Consider the following 22,904-nt stretch of genomic DNA (forward strand, 5'->3'; position numbering starts at 1 on the left):
TTTTTTGACAAATCATACAGAAACTAATTTTAATAGTTCTGTTACGTATTTTAATCGGACTTCATTTAATTTTACTCGTAGTAATAAAATCAAAATATACTTTATTCAAGTAGACTTTTACAATCACTTTTAAATCGTCATTTAACAACTACATTTAGTGAAGCTACCACTGGTTCCGAAAGAAGAACTGACAAGAAACTCAATTTTGAAAAAAACAATTTTAAAAAGGGACACTACTGGCCCTTTTCAAAATTTAAAAATACACGCATGTTAGTTGAACACAATTATATATGTATTTAATATATTCTGCCTGAAAGTAGACAACTAACTAACGTTAATGCGAATTTGGCTAACTGCCTTTGTTGCCCACAACTTTAAAATAAAAACGTATATTTGTATGTATATGTCAAATGTTTAGGATCATTAACTACGTGCAAGCCTGTCTGTGTTACTTACCAATAATCAAATATTCTGTCTAAATGAGAATAATCAATATTCTTGTGCTCCGCTTTGAACAGTAAGTGAAGGAGTGTAACTACAGCTGCGAGAGTCATATTATTCGTTTAAAAAAAATTCACGTCTCCAGTTTATATGGTCGAAAGCTCATTTGGCCTTATGTCTACTTATTTTTTTGTATAAAAAAACTCTTACGTTAATGTGTTGAAACATTTTCCAACACTCGGCACCGCTATTTGTTAGTAATGCATTAATGTGACCGAGTTTTATCTCCCGCATGAGGTTTCCTCACGTTGTTTATTTCTTTATTTGAATAAATTCTGCTTAATAAGATAATACCTATTCTAAAAGGCATGGTATACATTATTATGAACGACTGCATTGCGAGATTTATTTTTTATAAAATGTTAATGGATATACGTCCTAATATATCATCTGATGAGGTCAGCATCGCCCAATAAATTGGTATGATATATTTACCTCTTTCTGTATCTGTTTCTCTCCTCTACCTTAAGGTTGCCTGTAAGTGATCGCTGTTTTCGCAAAAAGCCGCCTCATGTCCTCTTCTTAATCGATTCTAACGCATTTATTTATTAATATTGTTTCTCTTATTTCATTAGGTCAATCACCCTTCAAACTAAATTCTGGTCAAAAATTATGTCCATTGAGAATTTATAATTTTTTTTTCAGTGTCGAGGGACGGATCTTGCAAAGCCAATCACTTACCGCCAACAACTCCTATCCTGCAAGGAAATGGAACAGAAATGTGCTGCAGGAATGGATGCAATACAAAAAAACTAACCAAGGTATGTTTACATACAAACTACGTTCATGATTTTTTTATACCACTAATTGTAAAATCATATTTTTATGTATGGCATTTCATAGTGGTTTATACTTTTCAAAATAGCTGGGTTATAGGAGGCAGCTACGGTACAATAAAAAGTTCTGTTCTTAATGTAAATTGGCATGAAAAAGGTTTTGTGCAAAATAAATAACGCGTAACAAATGTATTTTAAACAATAACCGTTACTGTATAAGTTAGTAATCACTTCGCAAAATAAATATTACAAAAGTTATTTTTCTTAGACACGAAATGATAATAAATCCGAACGTGCGAGGATATCTTGGCTGTTTGAAAAACATTAGGACTTAGGGAAGAAAATATATATAGGTGATATATGTACCTATACAAATGCTTTCGAACGAAAGAACGATACATAAGATATGGGATATCGATATCAAAATAAATTCTGTAGAGAAGATTATTTTGAGATTGCAATCGAAAGTATGCGAACATAAAATATTTTTTCTAAAAAATAACACCGACTTCAAAGCGATCACTAAAAAATAATTTGATTTAAACACGTATTATTGAATGTATGTAAATTTTTCTACATTTTATTTTTCACTCAAAATCGTCCGACTTCAATAGAATTTTTTAGAAAAATATTTTATTTTACTCTTTTTAGTGTTATTTTCTCAAAATAGAAATTAAAAGTCTTTATTAGCAAATGGTTGTTTGTTGATTTTTTCAAAAAGAACTTGAACTGAACTGAACTGAACTTATTTCAATAAAACTTATATGGGACCACTAATGGATCATGATATACCAAACAATAACATAACAAAAGAAATGTTTAGTGAACCTGTACTTCTCTTCATAAAAGCTACGAAGAGGAGTATAAATCCATATATTAATGTTGAAAGAACTATTTCGTAACTCCTAGTAATTGAGGACTTACACCTTCCATCATCAGCTCTGCAGTATAACATTATGATTGCCAGAAGCAAATGTCAATATAACTTCAGAAAATATGTAAAACACGGTACATGTGCTTATAAAATTTGAGGGTTCCCCTCGATTTCTCCAGAATCACATCATCAGACTCTGATATCCTTATCATGGTACCATTTCAGGAGTATCTTCTTTCTAACAAAAAAAAAAATCATCAAAATCGGTTCATAAATGGCGAAGTAATCGGCGAACAAACATAAACAAAAAAAAATATACGGGTCGAATTGAGAACACTCCTTTTTTTGAAGTCGCTTAAAAACGAAGAATTGGGTAAAAATCTGTGAAACAATCGAAATAATATTTTTACAATTAAATATCATTTATTGACTTTAAAAGAGACATTATTTAACTATCGTTTTAGCATTACATTGACACCGTAAATTATATGTTTAAATTAACTCAAACGTATTCATAGCTATATCTTTGTCGAGCATCAAGCAGATTTCCCGTTTTATGTACATGCTTTAATGGGCAAGTAGATTACAACAAAGTGAATTGCATTATTATAATGGTCCTTAAAAGCGTCTGGGCACAATTTGTTTCGGCACTAATTCAAGTTAATTACTTATTTGCTCAATCTCGACAAACTACTGAAACCGTCAAGTTGCCGACTTTCTTATTATTTTTCTTCCACCCCTTTATTCCTTATTTCGATTTTATTTCCCAACGTGTCTTTGTTAAAATAACAAAAGGGCTTATAGGTTATGTTTTTTTACTCTATTTTATTAAAGGTCAAAGTCGTTGAGCTATTTATCTATCGACCTATACATTGTCTCTTTACATGCAAAGTCCTAACACTTTGTATAAAGCTAACATTTAGTTTAGGAACCTATAACATAAAAATATTCTAGTCGAAGCAAACATTTGTCATGGTACAAAATTATGTTTGAATCTCCTTGAATATCTCACTCAAAAATAAAAAATTTTGAATTGAAAATTTTGATTTGTTTATGAATTAAATCATTATTTTTTAATAATACATTTAACGAAAACGAAAAAGACATCCTTCATTGTTGCTAGGCTTTCGTAAAAATAAATTCGTTGAGAATACCATAAATTTATACGATATAATAATTAGTTTTATAGGTAATATTTTTTTTTTATTAATTAGTGTAGAATATTTACCGACATTATTTTACAAAAATAATTATGTATCATCGTGTCTTCATGAGTATAAGGGTCTAAATGTTCATATCTAAATAAATATTATATTAAAAGGAAGTCAAATATTATATCAAATTAAAAGGAAGGATATAGACTACTTTTTTGCCTAACACATGATAATTACCCAAAAAAGCAAGCGAAGGTGCGGACGATAACTAGTATCTTGTATTATATTAGTCTATGTAGCACACAACATTAAAATTCTCATCAACATTATTTTTAACGATATTTTTAATAACCCATGTTGATCATGGTATAATTTATTTCAACTAATTTGTTCAAAAATTGTAACTAATTAGACACTCAACCTTCTTCGTAAATCACTATAAATCACATGAAAATTCATTCGGTAAAGTAAATGCACAAAAAATGTGGCCGATTGGGATTCCCAGCAGCTGTTAGCCAGTGTAGAAAGCGCGTTCAGTACTTGGATGGGTGATCGTTTGGGAACAGCGCGTGTCGTTGGCCTTTTTTTTCCTTTTTTTTTAATTTATCGTACTCGCAACAAATTTATTATTGCTATTTTTTTTTAATTTGCTCTAAATAATCTTTGAAATAATTACATATATTTTCATAAATGATTTTCATTATGTTGTCGTATTTGAAAACAAAAAACGTCAAGTAATCGTCATTTTTATGTTTTCAGAGATAAACGCGAATATGAATTGCTTATTATTGTAATATTAATTTTGTCATCAGATTTTGATTTTGACATATTATGTGTATGCAAACGATATTATGCTTGTTACATTGACGTACTTAATGCTTAATATAGTTTCGTCGATAGATATATCGATACAAACAAAATCAAATATTCGATAACAATTATTTTATTTATTAAACCTCTATAGTTACCGAAATAATTTAGAGCAAAGTAACCATTAGTCTTCATCAGTTTTCATTAAATGAAAATAAATTTTGGGTAAAATAAACGTTTTACAGTACATAATTTACACAGCGAAGGGACTTAACATAAGATGCATGTTCTCGTAGCATACGAGTCTGTTATATTTCCACTACAAACAGATGCTTCCCACCACTTACATTGTATACATTTTTATTACGTCAAATACCGAACTATATTTATTAAATTAATCATTATAATATTTTCTTGGTCAAATTGCCTCCAAAAGGTTAATGAAACATGCGTGTATTGCCTTCGTGTTAGCGTCATAGTCACGCGACATTAACGAGGTTTCTCAATAAAATCTTGATTGATCTTTAAATAAATTGGCCCATTTTTTACGATTACTAATAAGTTAGCATATTATTTTGTTTGATTTGTATAAGTAAAAGTTGCGTATATATTCTTTCATTGACGTAAAATGTTTTTAGTAGCCTGTGAAAGTCGCTGGCAAGGGAATTCTATTTAGCTGTGGGAGACGGTTTTCAACCGACTTCGAAAAGGAGGAGGTTTTTTTTGTTATGTTTGTTACCTCATAACTTTTTACATCGGCTCCAAAAATAACAGTAATTATAGGTACATTATATAATAGTAAATCGAATTTTAGTTAGTCTTTTATTTCTCATTTCAATGTGCTTAGGACAGCTAAGAAATATTTTGAATACGTTTTTTTTTTGCCATTTCGTGCATATTAATTCGTTTTGAAATAGTTTTTTGTTTGAAGTCGCTTTGTCTTTTTGTTAATTTTTTTATTTATGTAGGATATAATTCTATACGTGTCATACTAAATCATACACTATAAAATAAGTGAAGCACGTGAATTAACAGTAATCATTAAAATATAGCAATACTTATTAGCTATTCGGTAAAATCAAAGTTTTTTTTTTGAACGCAGAAATCAATTGTTGTTTTCGAAGGTGACTTGACATGACGAAAAATATTTAAATGTTTTAAAGGATATGCTCGTAGTAACAGTATATCAACGTAAGTCGATTTTAAAATATTCACCAGCATTATACGAATTGAATTTTTACAGAATAGCACTGCTGGTCTCCGTAACGATGTGTCATTCCAAATTTAAAATGTACCCAGAAATTCTTAAAATATTCTTCTTGACGAAAATCTACACCTTTTGTAATGTCTACTAGTGTTCGTACTGAGGTTGTTTGAAATTGAACCGTAACCGTAGTTTTATATAAAATAATACCTGATTTTCGTAGAACTAAATTGATGTTATGTTTTAATTTTTGTTTTGTGCAATAATATTCGAGTTACGAGAAACATGTTTCTGACTACAGTAAATATGTACATATATACATATTTTTTTAGGTAAACCTGCCGTTTTAGCCGAGGGAAATTTATAAAATTTTTAGACATTTGAGGAGTAATTTTAAAAATAGCCTATGTCCTTCCTTGAAAATCAATCTCTTTTGATACAAAATCTCATCACGTAACAAGGGAGAGTTACTTTCGTATTTATGGTTTAATTATAAATGTGTTTGACATGGATAGTATGAATGTAATCAATGAAATAACAAAAGAGTCTTTATTGTTCACCAATAAACTTATCCATTAGTCACGTTCAAGGAAGATGCATAAGAGGCGGCCTTATCGCTAAAACAGCAATCTTCCAAGCAACCTCGTCCTCAAGTTAGAGAAAAGAAACAAAGATACGAGAAATTAATGTTTTTTTAAAGTAATTTATGGCATTGACTTTTTCATATACAAATTTAATAAAAAAAAATTACTACTTAATACTTTTCAATATATCAGCGCTTCGGAAAGAGAAGAATACTGAGAAGAACTACCAAAAAACTCAGAACTTACTATCTTCCTTCATTTTAATTACAGAGTCAGCAAAGATCCATTAATTATTTACATGTCCTGTTTAAAACTCAATAAACCTTCATAGATAGAGAGGCCTTGACTACCGGCCTAGAGGAGTGAGAAGATGATAACAGATTTATTTTTTAATTTATATTAGAACAACATAATTGAAAACTTATAACAGCAGTTGTATTCGGAAGCCACACTGAAACTTCAAGGCAAAGTTACTATGTTGCGTGATATCATGTCTCTCTTGACGACGATATGAGATTTCTTAGTAGATCATATTATTAGTATGTCATGTAGTACCTACTTTTATTATAGGTATATATATGGTAGCAAAATAAATTGAAACTAAAGATATCTTTTACTCAATTTTAAAATGTCTATATTTAATTTGGACGTACAAAAATATTGATGATTAAATTTACATAGGAGAATAGAAACAATTTAAGTTAAATCATTTTTGGCCCCTAACGGTTTTTCAATGTGAAAAGTACATATATATTAAAACGTATGCAGCTGTTGTTTACGTTTTTATCATGTCCCTTTTTATGATACACATACTTAGTGCTGTTTTAATACTTTCATACGTTATTGCCATTTTCTAGATATAGATTGAATTAATGTATAGATCTATTGATTCGCGAAGACGCGCCCGACATTGAATTATTATTATTAGCGTGCTTTAGTGTGAGTTTTTACAAAATATCTCAGTACGCATAATATGACTAAAAGTAAATAGGTTTAAAAAAAATCACAAGCACATTTTATCTCAAGTAATAAAATGTTAAATCCAAATTAATTAGTAACACATGAATTATTAAATTATATTAAAGATAAGCTTACCTACTAAATCCGTGAGATTTTTTGTGAAAAAGATCGAATTAGCAGTAATTATATAACAAATGAACAAAAATGGCAATGCGCTAGTTTTTAAGCAATTACTGATATTACTGGTCACTCTTCGTAGTATGTCTCAAGCTTCGGCTGGGATAAGAGATAAAAAATCCCAATGAGTCAGAAGCCTCCCTACGCTTTATTACCCGTTGGGCAAATATACGCTCAAGTTGAGCTCAAGTTTACTTGTTGGTATGGCTTAGTGCAAGCCCGTCTGGGTAGGTTCCACCCACTCATCAGTTATTCTATCGCCAAACAACAATGCTCAGTATTGTTGTGTTCCGGTTTGAAGGGTGAGTGAGCCAGTGTAACTACAGGAACAAGGGACATAACAACTTAGTCCCCAAGGTTGGGTGGCGCATTGACGATGTAAGGATTAGTTAATATTTCTTACAGCGTCATTGTCTATAGATGATGGTGATCACTTACCATGAGGTGGCCCATATACTCGTCCGCCAACTTATACAATAAAAAAAGTCATTTCGTAGTAATAAAATGCATAACAAAAATATATCGACTTGATACTTTGACAATAAAATGAATAATATTATTCATTTATTCGTGTAAAGAGGTCGCAAATTAATAGCGTCATTGGCTACAACATAATCTGACACAGGCAGACAGATTGAAACGCCACATGATGCTTTTGAACATTGCATTTTTAATTTCCTCATTTACGCTCTACGTTTATATGCAACACTACTCATCATATCAAATTTCAGCTGCTTTCGTCTTGTAGATTATGAGATTTATTTTTAATTAAGCAAATGTCGTTTTTTTATAAATGCGTCTCTTCAAATGCTTAATATTTAATTATTATACAGATCATTCGTACACAACAGATTTGGGTTGTTTATTCGTCGTCAGAATTGTTTGATGTCGATTGAAAAATTCTTCTTTTTTGGACTCAGCAAAGAAGAATCACAATTATATATATATAATATAATTGTTATTAATATTATATATATATATATATATATATATATATATATATATATATATATATATATATATATATATATATATATATATATATATATATAATTATTTAAAATTAAAGCTTAGAATAAATTAAAGATTTTCGTAAATGTGGTGGTCTTGTTCAAAACCTTTAAGATAATCCTATTTGGATCTACGAGTGTTCATGGATTATGGAAAGAAATACGTATGAAATACGTCTAAAGACTATGTTATCAAAATCTCTTTGTGTGAATACATTTTCCAACCCTGAGATTTGCGTTGGATTAACACTAGATTATTATTCTGTTTGAGGCTCTCTCGGATCAGGCGTTTAGTTCTCAGATACTCCATGAAAAATGGTAGAAGAGGAAATTTTAAACTGTCCCGAAGTTTTGAATTTAGTAAGGTTGGCAAATGACAATATTTATTGTCATTAAAAAGTGTTTCCAGCTAGAAATTAAAAACCATCCTGAGGTTATACAGTTGGATTCTCTATTCCTCGGATAGCTGTTAAAGCTTTTGACTTATGACAGCCTCATTGGTCTACATTTAAGGCTACAGATCCAAAGTTCTTGATTCAAGTCCCAAGTCATGCCAACTAAATGTTATTGAGTATCTTTTAGAAAGAAGAATGCACACTCTCTTATTTAACATACTTTGTGGGGTCGAATGCTTTATCAATTTTAATCGAAACTTACAAATAAATTAGTAGGTTTTATAGTTTGTTTTCATTCAGATCTTAAATTTGTTTTACAGTTTCAAAAAAATCAATCAAATGTGTCAAAAATGACTCTTAACCAAAATAAACGTACATGACTTTTGGAATTGCAAACTAAGGCAATCGAGAAATAACAAAATTATAGACGTACAATTTAAAGATCAGTAGGCTCCTACAACAGGAGTAATAATACAGGAGTATAAGTTTTATCAAACTTCAAACTCCATCTTTAATATATTCTGAAAACATATCTGTATTGAAACACTGAAATATTAATCAGTCACAATTAAAGAAGCACATCTATCTATAAAGCTACCAAAACGAAAAATTAAGTTAGAGACGCCAAGCATTTAAAGTAGGCAATGAAGTAACGACTTGAGCTAATGAGGCACTTTTATGCGTTTTAGATGATTATTTAAAAAAATTGTTTTTTTTTTTAAGTAACAAGATACGTTTTCTCGAATACGCTTGTATGCATCACTATATCCTCAAAATAATACTACAATAAATCAGTAATCTGATATGATATTAGCCACCGTTATATACAAATAATAAGTTGCAATTGAACTTGTTGTATTTACTGAGCCCGCAAAACGTGCCATTCGTATGAAATTCATGCTTATTGCTATGGTGAGCTCGGTTGCTATTCAATAATAAATACGGACTGAGCTCAACTAAAATTTCAAATCATTTAAAAACAGTTAAACATTGAATATCATCAAATGATTGTCTCATGAAAAATTTTAAAAGGTCATAAGCGGCGGTAATTAAAATTTGTGGTTTGTTTAGATAAAGATCGGTTTATTTAGCCAGCGTAGCAGTCCAGTTACACACAGCCGTTGCACTGGATTGCAGCATCAGGTGCGCTATAGTGGTTCTGTGTAAGTCGACCTTTATGACGTGTGCAACAGAATAACACACAACATATATATAACACTATTTTAACAGTGTGAACTGGTAATTTTATAAAATGTAACTATTTCAAAAAATTAAAAAAGAAAGTAAAGTCAGTCCCTAATTGTATATTTCGCACAAAAGCATGATTTTATCTTTCTACAAAGATTAATCATCCAGTGGAATTATTGTTTTGAAGAAATATTAATTTAATTAGATTCTTATAAATTGATTGTAATTCTTATCTATTGTTGATTAAATAATATAATTCAAATATCGTAATACATAATTTAAGATAAAACAATTTAAATGGGGAGTTTCAGCCGCGGGCAGATATTAGCAATCTATTAAACAAAAAACAATCTAATTCCATTTCCATTCGGTCAAAGAAGGATAATTGACACTCATCATCATCATCATCAACAGCCCGTAAATTTCCCACTGCTGGGCTAAGGCCTCCTCTCCCACTGTGGAGAAGGATTGGAGAATATTCCACCACGCTGTTCCAATGCGGGTTGGTGGAATACACATGCGGCAGAATTTAGTTGAAATTAGACACATGCAGGTTTCCTCACGTTGTTTTCCTTTACCGCTACGAGCACATACGAGATGAATTAGAAACACAAATTAAGCACATGAATATTCAGCGGTGCTTGCCTGGGTTTGAACCTGGAATCATCGGATAAGATGATTTCTAACTACAGGGCCATCTCGTATCGCTTGCTCATAATTGTCACTACATTGTTTAAAAATTCTTATATACCCTTTATATGTCTATTTTTTAGGGAGAATCCACAATAACAATGTATGTGTCCTTTGTCATCGACAGTGTAACACAAAGACACAGGAATACCTACAATTATATTAATATTAGCATTGCTGTTTTAGATGGGCTTGTACAAAATCCGCGTGTTTTTCATTTTAACATCACAATAATTGGAAATAAAATATACAATTCTGCTTAAGTGACGTCGATTTTCAATCATTTAGTTTTTCAGGGAAAAACACCAACTACGCCTATAAATACCTATACAATTTTATACCTATTGCTTTTTATGTGAGCTCATATGTTAAAACCATTCAATTATTCCAGACAAAACTCCTTAATATTTTTACTTTTTTCAAAATACAAGGGAAATGAAAAACTAATGCTATTACAATAGAGCTTAATTTCACGTAGCAATATAAAATACCTTTACTCAGGAACAAATGACGTGGATATGATTGATGAGGCTCATATGCATTTCATAAATTCTATAATGTTATATATTATTAACAATACGCGTTAGAACTCGTTCTCCTTTGTCCTATCACGCTACATTCGTTCATACAACATTCGACTTTTGTTGAATAAATGATGATGATGGCGTCCTAATCGATTCCGGCCTATTTTTAGGGAGAACAGCAGATGATGCAATATATTGTGCACAACTGTGTGCTCAAAGTAATAAATCTCATAATATTAAATATGATGACAAATCCAGAAAGAGTTTAGGTACAGGAACAACGTCCTCAAACTCAAACTACTTTATTCAATATGGAAGTATAATACTTTATTAATGGTAAATTACAACAGTAGCACCGGTTTGGAAAAGAAAACATCCTGACATGAGAAGAACCAGCGAAAGAGTCTCAGCCGTTTTTTTTATTAATAATATTAAATGAAATAGCCAGGAGGCGATCGTGTCAGTCCCAAGGAAAGCCTCACTCTTCTCGGAAAGCATACACGCCTCCATCGTGCAGGCCCCAGGCTAATAAGAGTTTCCAACGGAACAACTCAAAAAGTTTTAATCAGCTCCATAGTTAAAGCCAGGACATCAGAATCTACGGCCTTATATCTTCACAACAACACACGGCACTAACGAGCACTTGAGTAAATAATCGTCAGAAAAACATGAAAATAAGTATTCACTTTCTGCACTTCAAACCTAATTACACATAATAACACATTGTACATAATATGACTCTAGTAGTTAGAGTAACAATTAAAGATTTATAATAAATTAAATTCGAACCTATTTTAGTCTATATCAGTTTCAATACTCAATGAATGAAAACAAATATGTAATTGGGACATAGTTTGCTTATAGCCTGAAGGCTTTCTCTACTAATCAACCTTTAGACATAATAAAATATGAAGTTCGTAAATAGAAACGACATATGAAACTGCGATATCGAGAATGTTTAGTGTTGTAGTTGTGTGGTGGGTGGTTCCCGAACGAGTCTAACCTACCACTTGGGGTTCACCAAGCGATTACCACCAAAGTGGTGGATGATTCAAATATGTTTATTTATTATGTAGATTGAGTAGTGAGGATCAAGTATAAAATATAATTCCGAGCAAAATTTCATAAAAAAATGTAAAATAAATTAGTATTTTTTAAAGTACTGTTTGATTTTACTGAAAACATGATTAGATCAACAACTATATGAAATTAAGAACATTCGAAATAAATCGAATAACTGAGTAATTGGATTACCTACACCAAGATATTATAAAAAATAATTTTACAAATGGCAAAAATGTAAGTTTGTAAAAAGGGAGCGTATGATTCGTTGGACACGAATACAGTTTCCTCACTAGTCCCAGTAAATTTCATATTCAAAATAAGTTTATCCCAAACTTTGTATCATACATATCGAGTTATTATTAAAACTTTTCCCGACATTTTTATCAAATCTCCTCTAACTTGATCGTTGCTCTGTAATTTTCCCAAAATAAATAATTTCAGGTAATTTATTGAATATAATATTTCATTCTGTTTTGATATGAAAAATTCGTGCTTCGATAGAAATTGATTAGATTGGGGTAGAACGTTTGTCCTATATATCGAGACACAATATATTATGAGGGGGATGTTTTAAGAATAAATTATATTCCCAATCCGAGGTAGATCAAAGTTGAAGAAAGGTTTTAGAATTTTCTATTATGTATAACATTGAAATGTTTCGATACAAATATCGAATTTAAATTACATATGCTTTAGCTGTAATGAATTTGCTTTATATCAAAGTCAAATGATCAAATATGAACGTATTAATCATGTCAGCGATTGTATCGATCGGAGTACTTATTTGGCTCATTAGAAGCCTCATGAATATTATTTAAATGCATTATATCAGAGAATTTGTGACAAATACGGATTATACTTTATTCAAATAGGCTCCTGAATATACTTTTGAGTTTTCTTTTTTTATGGTAAAGCTTGGCGGACAAGCATATAGGCCTGATGGTAAATGGTCACCGTCACCCATAGACAATGAAGCTGTAAGAATTATTACTTATTCCATACATCGTCAATGATGCTACTTCCGACTGATTCATGTTTGTCTCAGAGAAAAATTGGTAACTTAGGAGTTAGTTTCTCATTTCGATAATTTTAAGTACAGAATTTAAAACGTCAATGAAATATAGGTAATAATTGTAAATATCCTGCCTAGAAATCAAACTAAATTCTTATCGTTGCTTCAATGAAAAATACTCGATTTTCTTTGTAAAACCTTTAAATAATATTTAAAAAAAATATCGTTCATATTTTCGTGTCACAATACAATTTCTCCGTTAATGTATCAAATAAAATGTAAAGGCACACATATTTCATATGCTTATTACTCGCTATGAGCACGAAATTATCATCCTACAAAGATTAATTTCCCTAAAGAGCGATTACGTATATTTTTTTAAAATAAAACCACACTGAAAGACAAAATGTGGCAGATAATACCACCAACCACCTGATGCTTGAGCAATATGAACTACATATAAAATACAAGCTGCAAACCCAGGAGAGACCTCTTTGCCACCTTTTACTGGTTAAATGTCAAAAAAGAGTTTGGGTTGTTCCATTACTAAAACACATCAGACTTCTCAATTACTCTTATAAAACTACGTGGCTTAAATAATATTTTAAAGTGTTTTTAATATATTATAGGTTGTCGCGGGGACAAAAAAAACTTTGTTGGTTAAGCAATTTTTATTGAAAAGAATAAAATTATAAAATAATTATATAAAAAAAAATTATCATCAGGGGTGAGGTCGTTGACGGTATCTGGTCATGAACGATATGATTACGTATCAATACATAATGTATGTATGTATATCAACAATTTAATGAGCTAATATTAATGAGTTGGCATCTTTAAATTAAGAACGGATAAAGCAAGCAGGATAGCTCAAACCCACGAATGGAATGCATCAATAAAAGCCGTGCAACCAAAATAGCGGCAGCAGCAGAAGCAACGGTAGCAGCACTGGACATGCAGCAATTCCTCCGACGAAGCAGATGCTCGAACTCAGCAACAATCCTCAGCTAAGTCCGCCCAGCAACACCGTAGTACTTCAGAATATACTTTATTTAAAAGTATATATGTATATAAATACATATAAAAAAAAACACTCCCTGTGAATAAAACAACTTATTACCTATCTTGCATAAGCACTAAGAAGGTCCTAAGAATGCCTTAGACACAGGTACAAGCAATAAAGAGTTAATAAAATTCAACAATAACTCATAAGATTGAAGCTATTGAATTGGATATTTAAAGTGTCAAAAATCTACAAATTATTGCTTAATTTGCAATAACACAAAACGGAAAAGCAAGAACTATATTTATTTTAACGAAATAGTGCCCCTAAGTGATTTAAAACACTATAGGATTCGACTTAGGTCATCAAATACATGGGCAAGGTCTATGTTCAGTTTTTGAGTAAAATATGAAGAAATTAATAGAAATAATTACTGAGCCGTGTAGGATATTGATTAACAAAGGTAATTAACACATGAACTCACCTCAGGAGTGTTTAAATAAATAGATATTCGGCAACGCCTGTCAAATAATGCACGTGGCCGGTATTATACGACGACTGGAATTTAACGAAAAATATGATTAAATATCATTCTGGAAACACTTATGTGCCTCGATTAAGCAAATATAAATTGTTTTACTTACGGTTTAGTAGCCTAAACCTCTCAAATATATAGAATAATGGGTTGAAGACGTAGGTAACCCTCCGCTTATGTATGTATATAATTCGTGTATAATCTGAAACGAATGCAAAACCAATATACGAAATGTAGAAACAACATATTATATTCCAATATTCCAGAATATTCGCTGAATATACTCACGAGTAAAAATGATTATATCGTTTTAAAATACACAAGTGTCGGTATGCGACCGGTGCCTGCACAACGATAGAATGACGACGCAGAAAACGCAGTGTTGCCGTTCCACGAAATTGACAGATAATAAAGACAACGACGGTTACGGCTCAAAAATCGAAGTTTTGTTTAGATAAACCGATAAATGTTTATAAAAATAAATACTATATTTTTAGTAAACATAAAATATAGAAATATTAAAATTTTTAGGGTTACAAGGTCTATTGCAGACTAGACATACTCATGATGTGGCAGACGATAAAGATAATAGATATCAACATACTCCAGCAAAATCTAAAATCAAAATAATCTTTATTCAGGTAGGCTTTTACAAGCACTTTTGAAACGTCATTTTACAATTAAAGTAGATTCTACCGAGGAGAACCGGCAAGAAACTCCGTAGTTACTCTTTTTTAACATTTAAAAAATACAAAGTCATGTTAGTTAAATACAATTATTTAAATTTATATATCCTACTTGAAAGTCAACAGGTATTAACTCCACGATTTCTCGTCATCTATAAAATCTTGTATCGAATAATATGCCTTTTTTACCAATGTATTTTTTACAAACGATTTGAATTTACGAAACGGCAAATTAAAAATGTCTGCGGAATTTATAAAAACGGATACCTTGCCACAGGAATAATTTATTGACTTTGCGGAGTCGGAAGCTTGTCATCGAGATTTTCTCGAAATTTGTTGTCCACAAAAAGTCATCAGACCTTGTTTCTGATGATCTGAAGACATGACAAAATGTATAGTTTTAAATTGGACGATATTCTTTCTGGTCTTAAGATTATATACACTTTTGTTTTTTATTCACTTGCTACTCATTCCGACTTCGTTCGTTGTTGGTGGTAGGGCTTTGTGCAAGCCCGTCTGGGTAGGTACCACCCACTCATCAGTTATTCTTCCGCCAAATAACAGTACTCAGTACTGTTGTGTTCCGGTTTGAAAGGTGAGTGAGCCAGTGTAACTACAGGCACAAGGGACATAACATCTTCGTTCCCAAGGTTGGTGGCACATTGACGAAGTGAAGAATAGTTAATTTTTCTTACAGCGCCATTGTCTATGGGTGATGGTGACCACTTACCATCAGGTGGTCCATATGCTCGTCCGCCAATCTATACTATAAAAAAATAGGATATGAGTCTACATATTTCTTACGACATCTTGCACGAGAGCTATGATCAGCTAATTTCCAAAAAAAAATGAATTCTACACCTTCATTTTTTAATCCGTACAAAAATTGATTTGGTGTGTTAATGCACAATACATGATAATTTTCTAAAAATCTATTTAGTTGCCATATTAAAAAAAAAAATAGTTTTTTTACAAATTGACAGTGCGTCGTGATACAAAAAATATGATAAATAATAAATATAAATATAAATATGAGACAACATCACATACATTACTCTGATCCCAATGTAAGTAGCTGAAGCACTTGTGTTATGGAAATCAGAAGTAACGACGGTACTACAAACACCCAGACCCAAGACAACATAGAAAACTAATGGTAATCTACATCGACTCGACCGGGAATCGAACCCGGGACCGGGAGTGGCGTACCCATGAAAACCGGTGTACACACCACTCGACCATGGAGGTCGTTAATATAAAATACTTTAGTGTCGTTTCATTTACGTTCTACAATTTAGGTCCTTCAGAAATTATCAGTTATGTAAACTGATGCATTCTGATTTAAATATAATTATAGTATCAAATAATATCATTCAAATTGAAATATATGTAGAATACATTTTCGACATTCAATATTTGATTAGCGAATTTTAATAATTGAAGCCGAAAAGGTGCTTTGACTTGCTCGTATTATGTTTGCATTTCGATTATAAAAATATTCTCATATTTCTATTAATATTGATAACAAACATTATTGAGTATTTTTTTAGGTTACATAAATTAAGATATCATTAAAAGTGATCGCTTACTCCATATGTTTTGATCTTTACCAAACTTTGTACTACATATTTGCCATTAATATTTTATATTTCTTACAACGAATATTAAGCAAAACCTGTTGTTCGTGTCATAAATGATATATTACAATTATTATATCTTCATTGTTAGCTAACTGCGCTGGTACTGACAGCATTAATATTATTATTTATTTTTCATAGTAATATTACTGATATTACAATGTGTTTATTTGGTAATTTTTGTGTCAGTGTTCAGGATCTTTAAAACCTTACTTACATCTAATATAATATATATAAATGAAAATATATGCTATACAACCATACAGCAAAAGTCTAATTCTTAATCGAAATTCACATTACACAAAACGGTCACCAGGTACAAGATTTTACCAGGTGACCGTTTTATTTTTTTAGAAAATATCTTATTCCAAATTGTCTTACTTATTAGTATTAAATTTAGTATGGAAGTAATTTGAGTTCCTGGGCAGAACATAGCTTATATTATATCTTTTTTCAATTCACCCCTTGCATAATATCATGAGAGTGCTGGTTTAGGTGCTATAGAAAAAGTTAGTTTATTTGTGCATTTGTGTTTTTCAATGATGCTCAGATAATACCACTTCAAAAAAAAAACCTATTTTTAGAAAGATCAAACAGCTTACTTAGATTTGGAATTTTTTATAGTTTTTAATTAAGTTTAAGAACTTGTTTCTTGTTCTCGTTTTATTTTTATTATCTCTGTAAAATACGCTTTGTTGAAGTAATAGCGCCTTCTCACAGAATACTCGGAACAGGTCTTTGTTCAATCCCAACAGCGTAACAGATTGTACGGTGGAATGGAATCTAGAAGTTTCATTATATCATGCACACTTCCAAGAATATGATGTTTTCTCTTAAGTTTTAGCGCTTCAACGTGTTGCAAAAATTAATAATAATTAAGATAATCTTTACCAACTATTTAATTTATTCCTAGCAAAGGATTTATAAGGACTTGTACACAACTTTGTTATTGAATAGGTCATGTGTCTAGCTTGCATTATCTACGACATTATAAATTCATGGAAAGTGTTGTTTTGCATGGCTGTTATGACCTAGTGTACATCCACGAGGGACATAATATTGCAGTTCCCAAGGCGGGCGCACTTTGGTGACGTCAGAAATAATTAAAATTTCTTGCAGTGCTAATATCCATGGCAAGTGGTACTTATGAAGAGATGGGCCATTTTGCCTAACAATGATATAAAAAAAGGTACTAAAATGGTGAATAAGTGAATAATAATAATAATTATAAGTTTTAGATGTCCATCGTGTGATTTTGTTATTCAGCGTTTTCTATGTATCTATGGTATAGTACAGATTAAACAAGTATAGCATATCTGCAATGTTGTGTGTTCATGACGTATCTAAAAAAAACTTATAATTGCAATGCTAATATTCATTGCGCAGCTCCTTTGGAAATCTTACATTTTCTTTCAAGATTTATTCGCAGAAAATAATAAATTGGTTGGCGTTGAAAAGAAGACGTATTTTATTCACACAATATTCCTTTGTCGCTATTAAAAATTTTACCATTCACAACCTTGACTGCATGCAAACTGTTTATATATTCCATTTTTAAATGGTATCAACAATGAAGACTTATACAACGCTAGTTATTATTACACAATGTGATGGAAAGTCTTTAAGTTTTTTAATTGGCACATATCGCGTATAGTACGACTCAACTTAGATATAGCATCGGAAAATGCAATGAAACCGATTACTGCCGATTTATCAACCAATAGAAATAGCTCCCTATCGCACCATTCGACGCTATTCGTCGCTACAGATTCTCGCGTCAATTCAACCAAATCGAAGTTTTAAATTGACAAATACATTAGGGCATATGATATTACAAGTTATTACGTTTGCCTAAAGATCATTCACGTAAGAAATAAATATGATGGTTTGAGATAGCGCACTTAATCGGATTTGATCGGTTTTACGAATTTTGCCGATGCAACATCTAAGTTGTGTCGTACTATAACTGAAAACCTGTAAAATATCGAAGAAACAATCGACTCATCACCAATAGCGCTTTGTTCACACATACAATTATGGCTACTGATTCTGCAAAAAGGTTTATTTTTCTTGTATTCTCGACTTTTTGCCTATTCATGTCGTTTTAGGATTGAAGTTCTATTGTCAACAATTATTGGAACTATGTTGTTTCGGTTTGAAGGGTGAGCGAACTAGTGTAATTACAGACAAAAAGGACATAATATTTTAGTTCCCAAGGTTAGTAGAGCTTTGGTAATGTGAGTATTGGTCGATAATTATTAAAGCGTCATTGTCTATGCGTGGTGACCACTTACTCGTCTTACCTACATTAGAAAAAAATAGTCATTAATTTGGATTTTCTCGACCATTTTACGTAAACTTTTAGGAATGGGATGATTCAAATAAGAAAACACACCCTGTAATGCATTATTATCAACAATCAAAGATATTAACTGAATTATTGTAGGTATCTTTAGTATACAGAAATACAAAAAACGAGGTTGATTATCTAATGACCACAAAACCTCAACTATTTTCAAACTTTGAAGTATTATCATCACTTCACTTTGGATCAGATCATAGAATGCTGAGAGGTACTCTACTCCTCAAACAAACAAAAAAATGTAGAGTCAATTTTTCCAACGCACCGAGAACACTGAAAACCATTGAAGAACAGGAATTATATCTTAAAAATCTAAACAGCTACATACCTAACCTAATAACAACACATTTTAATTATAAAGCCGACGAATACTACAAACAAATAGTGCACGCTATACAACAAAGCTTAAGATTTATTAAAAGGACAACTAAATGCAAAATTTTATCAGATTTGGCTCTACATCTTATGAAAGAAAGAAACGATCTACAAAATAAAAAAGAACTTAACAAGACTGAAAAAGAAAAGCTGAAAGAACTTTATAAAACTTCAAACAAAGAAATTAGAAGATGTTATAATACATACAGGATCAGCACTATACAAAGACACATTGAAAAATCAAGATCGGCCAAAAAAGCATACAGAGAAATGAACAAGTCAAAGAATTGGATTACATCACTACAATCCGGCTCTACCAAAACCATATCCCGATCGAAGATTATAGAAATAGCTACAGAATTTTACGCAAAACTATACAGCCAACCAAGTTCAGTAGAACAAACTCATAAAGCCCATAAATGTAGAGCTACGTCTCCAATTCAAGAATTTACAAAACCCGAAATTCTTAAACAGATAAAGAGACTTAAACCAGAAAAAAGCTCGGGCCCGGACGGTATAACAAATGAATGCATCAAATATGCAAGGACTCTCCTATTGACACCTATCACGATTCTATGGAATAAAATATTGCACGAAGAAGCCGTGCCACATATATGGACGGAATCCGAAATAATTTTGCTATATAAAAAAGGAGACCCAGCGGACATTGGCAACTATCGCCCCATAAGCCTCATGCCGTGTCTCTATAAACTATTTGCATCTTGCTTACTAGAAAGATTTTCTTCAGACATTGACAAATATCAACCGATCGAACAAGCTGGTTTTAGAAGCGGATTCAGCACACTAGATCATATCCAAGTCGTCGACCAGGTAATAGAGAAATACTTAGAATTCCGCAGACCACTATATGTAGCTTTCGTAGACTACAAAAAAGCATTTGACTCTTTATCGCATGATAGTATCTGGGAAGCACTAAAAGCTCAAAATATAGATGAGCAGTACATAAATATCTTAAAAAATATCTACGCAAACAGCTCGAGTAGAGTCAGGCTGGATAAAGTGGATAGTAAAATCAGTATAAGTAGAGGTGTTAGACAAGGTGATCCTGTTTCTCCTAAATTGTTCATAGCTGTTCTCGAACATATAATGAAAGACTTACCGTGGTCCAAACAAGGCATTAACATAAACGGTAATTTTCTAAGCCATCTCAGATTTGCTGATGACATAATACTATTTTCAGAGAGTTCACAACAATTAAATAACATGATAAACGAACTACATCGCAAGAGTATAGAAGTGGGACTGGAGATGAACCTTGACAAAACAAAAATCATGACCAACCACCACCGAATACCTATCTTGGTCGAAAATACCCCTCTCAAATATGTATCCGAGTACATCTACCTCGGGAAACAGATGTCATTCAGCAATGATAGGAATAAAGATGAAGTAGAGCGAAGAATAGCGACTGCCTGGAGAAAATATTGGACTCACAAGGAGATATTCAAATCGCAACTCCCTCTGTCGACCAAAAAAATAATCATGGACTCAGAAATTCTACCATGCCTCACCTATAGTTGCCAAACTTGGACGTTTGATCACAAAACCAGACAAAAAATCGAGACTACTCAAAGAAGAATGGAAAGGAGCTGTCTAGGTATCAGTCTAAGAGACAAAGTGAAAAATATAGTAATCCGAAAAAGAACAAAAGTAACTGATGCTCTAATTTTTGCCTTGCAAAGAAAATGGAAGTGGGCGGGTCATGTCGCCAGGTACAGGGACAACAGATGGACCTTTAGAATACTAAATTGGTTGGGTCCTAAAGGTACAAGAGCAAGAGGCCGGCCATATTCAAGATGGGCAGATGAGCTAATAGCAGCGGCTGGCCAGGAATGGATGGTTGCTGCCAGGGATAGAAAAAGATGGAATTCCTTGGAGGAGGCTTTTACCCGTAGGGGGTCCACACAACAATACAATAGCACGCGAAATGCTCAATAATTAAATTAGATTGTTATATATTTTTTTATATTTAGTTAATTTGCATGTTAGGTACGTATTTTGTTGATTTTTTTTTAATTATATTTTTTGTGTGGAAATAAATAAAGCTGTAATAATAATAATAATAATAATAATCTTTAGTATATTGAATTTGGAACTTACTTTATAATTTCATCGATACAAATTCAAACAATATAACAATTGACTGAAATTACAATGTCCCAAATTATCCTGAAATTCTGATTGACTTTGTTTCTCATATTTCTGTCAATACTCGGCTATTGATGTTGATCCTTCCACACTTCAATGCTCATGAATGAATCATAAACAGTTTTCAACTTTGATGACGACTTATGGCGTTATCAGATTAAATTCATTCTCAACCGATTACCAATTTTATCTTCGTAGACACAAACCTTCATTTGATATAATTCAGCTTAGTTTAGTAGCTCAAAAAAATAGTTTACTTTTTTAAATTATATAGTGAGTGAAATCCGCAATTGTATTTTGGGTGACATCAAGTTTTAAGCGCCTTCTGTTTCCATTGCAGAAATATTAAAGATCCAAACTAGATGGACAACATTGTCTTTTGACCTCCAGATTATATTAAGTTTGCAAGATTTTGCTGTATCATGCAAACAGTTCGCGTTAAGTCAGTTTTCTTTTTCTATGATCCTGATTTCTATAATATCCACATACACAAATTTACCTTCGTCTATGCGCGTTATCAATCATTCCAGAAATATGTTTACTCGTTGATGCGTTACTAATCAGTTTTTGTGATTTACATAACCTAATAAACTTTCAACCTTTATTGCGCTATAAAAATGTTTGGTATCAGATCTCTTTGGAAGGTGTATCCCTGAGCAACAGTTTTCGCTCAACCATCAATTCAACTTCTGACGTGTAATCTGGGAAGCCGAGCGCTACTTAGAATTCCTGGAAATTGCCATTTACCCAGCGCATGTTGTTCTAAACTTTTAAGTACCTTCGAGTGCCGTTGAGAGCAGTATTTATTTCATCGCGATTTAATCCCGTAACTTGTATATATTTATTAGTAAGATTTAAAATTATTGTTTCTTGACTGTAAACAGGTGTGAAGGTTCAGTTTTGAATAGCAAAAGGCGATTAATTCCATATTATTTATAAAATGAAATGAATATCAAAAATATCAATGGCACTTCCAAGTGCAAAAGTGTGATCCAAATTTTCAATAACAACTTTGTCGTTTGCTCATTTTTCAGCTAATAAGTGTATCTTATTTATATAAAGTATCTCAAGTGGTGTTTAAGTCTCCTCGTGTGAAGATGATGGTCCTTTGTCTAATTAGCAAAGAAATTAATATTGTTAAGCTATACAAAGAATCCACCAATCAGATCGGTGCGAATCCCTCTCTACTTTACTATAAATATCACAAGAAAGT

The 22,904-nt window shown here is 31.7% G+C and overlaps 1 protein-coding gene across 1 annotated transcript in view; it reads left to right on the forward strand.

Moving 5' to 3' along the window:
- The window catches only part of LOC124544162 (cholecystokinin receptor-like), a 74,201-nt gene that overhangs the window by 17,366 nt on the left and 33,931 nt on the right, over positions 1-22,904 (forward strand). Inside the window, exon 2 of the mRNA XM_047122621.1 lies at positions 1,147-1,262. Coding sequence (XP_046978577.1) covers positions 1,147-1,262 — 116 coding nt within the window. The remainder of the gene's footprint in view (positions 1-1,146; positions 1,263-22,904) is intronic.

The sequence above is a fragment of the Vanessa cardui genome, chromosome 4 (genome assembly GCF_905220365.1).
Source record: "Vanessa cardui chromosome 4, ilVanCard2.1, whole genome shotgun sequence".
NCBI lineage: Eukaryota > Metazoa > Arthropoda > Insecta > Lepidoptera > Nymphalidae > Vanessa > Vanessa cardui.